At 51.3% G+C, this 2,500-nt stretch overlaps 1 protein-coding gene across 1 annotated transcript in view; it reads right to left on the reverse strand.

The window, feature by feature from the left end:
- The window catches only part of mcf2b (MCF.2 cell line derived transforming sequence b), a 23,144-nt gene that overhangs the window by 11,469 nt on the left and 9,175 nt on the right, over window positions 1-2,500 (reverse strand). The window contains exons 9-10 of the mRNA XM_030360753.1: window positions 1,799-1,990; window positions 751-931 (exon numbers count right to left, since the gene is read on the reverse strand). Of these exons, the coding sequence (XP_030216613.1) occupies window positions 751-931; window positions 1,799-1,990 (373 nt within the window). The remainder of the gene's footprint in view (window positions 1-750; window positions 932-1,798; window positions 1,991-2,500) is intronic.

A 2,500-nucleotide genomic window follows, 5' to 3' on the forward strand; every position in this document is an offset into this window, starting at 1 on the left:
ACACGTACACACACACACACACACACACACACACACACACACACACACACACACACACACACACACACACACACACACACACCAACACATTCACCAGACCAGCAGTAACTCACATTAGGAGCGTTCCGACTGTACCTCTTGGAGAGCAGCGCTTTGTTTTGGCTACGCCCACTCCCTCAGTCCCCCTCGGCCTCCGTCCCCATGCAACGCAACGCAGAGACAAGAAGACAGACGGAGACCACTTCTTCAGCGTGTCGCTGTGTTAAGGAATTCACATCAGCATAAAGGCAATGCAACGTCTTAGACAAGGCCAAATGGTCAGCCTGTTTTTCTGTAATGTTAAAGTGTGTTTCCGATGGAAAATCAACATTCATACATAATTGTGTCTCAGAATGCCCCTAGCCCGAGGCAGCTACTATCAGGGCCTCAACTGGGCCGATGGACGCTGAAGTCGTGCGGATTTTCCCCCCCAAGCCACACAAATAACGGCTCACTAGAGGTAAAAGCCACTCAGTCGGAACCGCCTATAGACTCATATACACTAAACAAGCTTTGTAGCAGCACGACAAGAACACAAAGTGAGTTCAGAGTTCATCCACGTTGGCACACGCAAACTTATTCACTAACTAACGCACACGCATACTATGTCACACAAAATACACACACCCAGGCCCAACCTTGTTTTTTGCGTGAAGCGAACTGCGGTGGACAAGGCTGCGTTAACAGCATGTGGAGGTGGACGGGTCGTACCATGTTTGGGGGAGAAGAGGGGGGACTTGCAGCGCTGGGAGAGCTGGTCCTGCTCGGGGCGGGGGGCCACGGGCTGGATGGGCCGGACCTGCAGCTCCGCCAGCCTCCTCAGGCAGTGCTCTCGGTTGCGGATCATGCACTGCACCGAGCTCAGCTTCCCCGTCACCATGGCGATCTGGGCCTGGGGGGGGGACAAGGGGGAGGTCTGCGTCAGGACCCCCCAGCTCACCTCCAGGGTGGGACCAGAGCCAGAAAGGTCCTGCAGAGCCTTTACCTCACCACGCGGGTGAGGCTATGAAGCCCTGCCTGGCTGCTCAGAACGCTCTGGTCGTGACAGCTTGGGTGGGATTTCCGAGCTCTGGTGGTAAACCGTTGGGAAACTACACTGCCGGGGTTAAGGGTCTGAGTCCCGCCCCATTGCATGGTTGCATGCGCTCAGTTTGGTAAGACTCTGTTTTGATAAGTGCATTCACCACACAGCATGCATTCATAGATGGGAGTCCTGAAGATTTAGGGGGATCAACTCCAGCCTGAGCCCACCATCAAGCTGCTACTAGAGCATGTGTGTGTGTGTGTGTGTGTGTGTGTGTGTGTGTGTGTGTGTGTGTGTGTGTGTGTGTGTGTGTGTGTGTGTGTGTGTGTGTGTCTGTGTGTGTATGTCTGTGTGTGTGCATGTGTGTACCCGTGTGTTTGTGTGTGTGTGTGTGTGTGTGTGTGTGTGTGTGTCTGTGTGTGCATGTCTGTGTGTGTGCATGTGTGTACCCGTGTGTGTGTGTGTGTGTGTGTGTGTGTGTGTGTGTGTGTGTGTGTGTGTGTGTGTGTGTGTGTGTGTGTGTGCGTGTGTCATAGAGGGGATCTTCAAAGCACTGCAAGCCGAATAGAAGAACTGCATTAAGTCGTTTTAGAGGGGGAGTAAAAGCTCTGAATAAAATGTAAGGTCAACACAAAATGTCTTCAACACACAGCCAAATTCTCCCTGTTATTGGAGGATGTTGAATTTGGGTGATTGATGATTGGTCAGTGAGTTCCGTCAGTCTTGATTAGTGACCTGCAATTGAGGGGTGAGTATGGCTTCCAGCTCCAGGCTGAGCGTGTCCTGGCTGTTCTTCAGGGCCGATGGCGCCCTCTCCTGGTGGATGGTCAGGTACTGCAGGGCCTCTTGGGCGCCTTCCCTGGTCTGGAACTTGTCCACCATCTGGCTGGCAAGCAGGTATGCCCCCTCATCACACCAGCGCAGGGCCTGCACATGTGCATGCACACATGGGTGCACACACACACACACACACACACACCCACACACGCACACGCACGCGCACACGCACACACACGCACGCACACACACACAAATTCACGTGTGTACATACATACACACGCACGCACGCACAAACACTCACACACACCCATACACATGCACACACACATTCACACACAAATACACACGCACAAAAAAACAGGCACACACATTTACAAAACAGACACTCACACAGATAGAAACGCACAGACATTCAAACATACACACCTGCTTAGCCACATGCACATGGATGTTCACACAAACACAGACACATGAATGGACAGAGTTTAACATGCCTGGACACATAATACACACAAATCACAAGGACAAAAGTGACAAAACACCAGAAAACATGCACACGTTACAACAGACACACAAAACAACATACACAAGAAAAAAACACAAATGGTGCAGACTTGAATGAGATGAACACCTATTTATTCAAATATTAAAGTATAT

The sequence above is a fragment of the Gadus morhua genome, chromosome 7 (genome assembly GCF_902167405.1).
Source record: "Gadus morhua chromosome 7, gadMor3.0, whole genome shotgun sequence".
NCBI lineage: Eukaryota > Metazoa > Chordata > Actinopteri > Gadiformes > Gadidae > Gadus > Gadus morhua.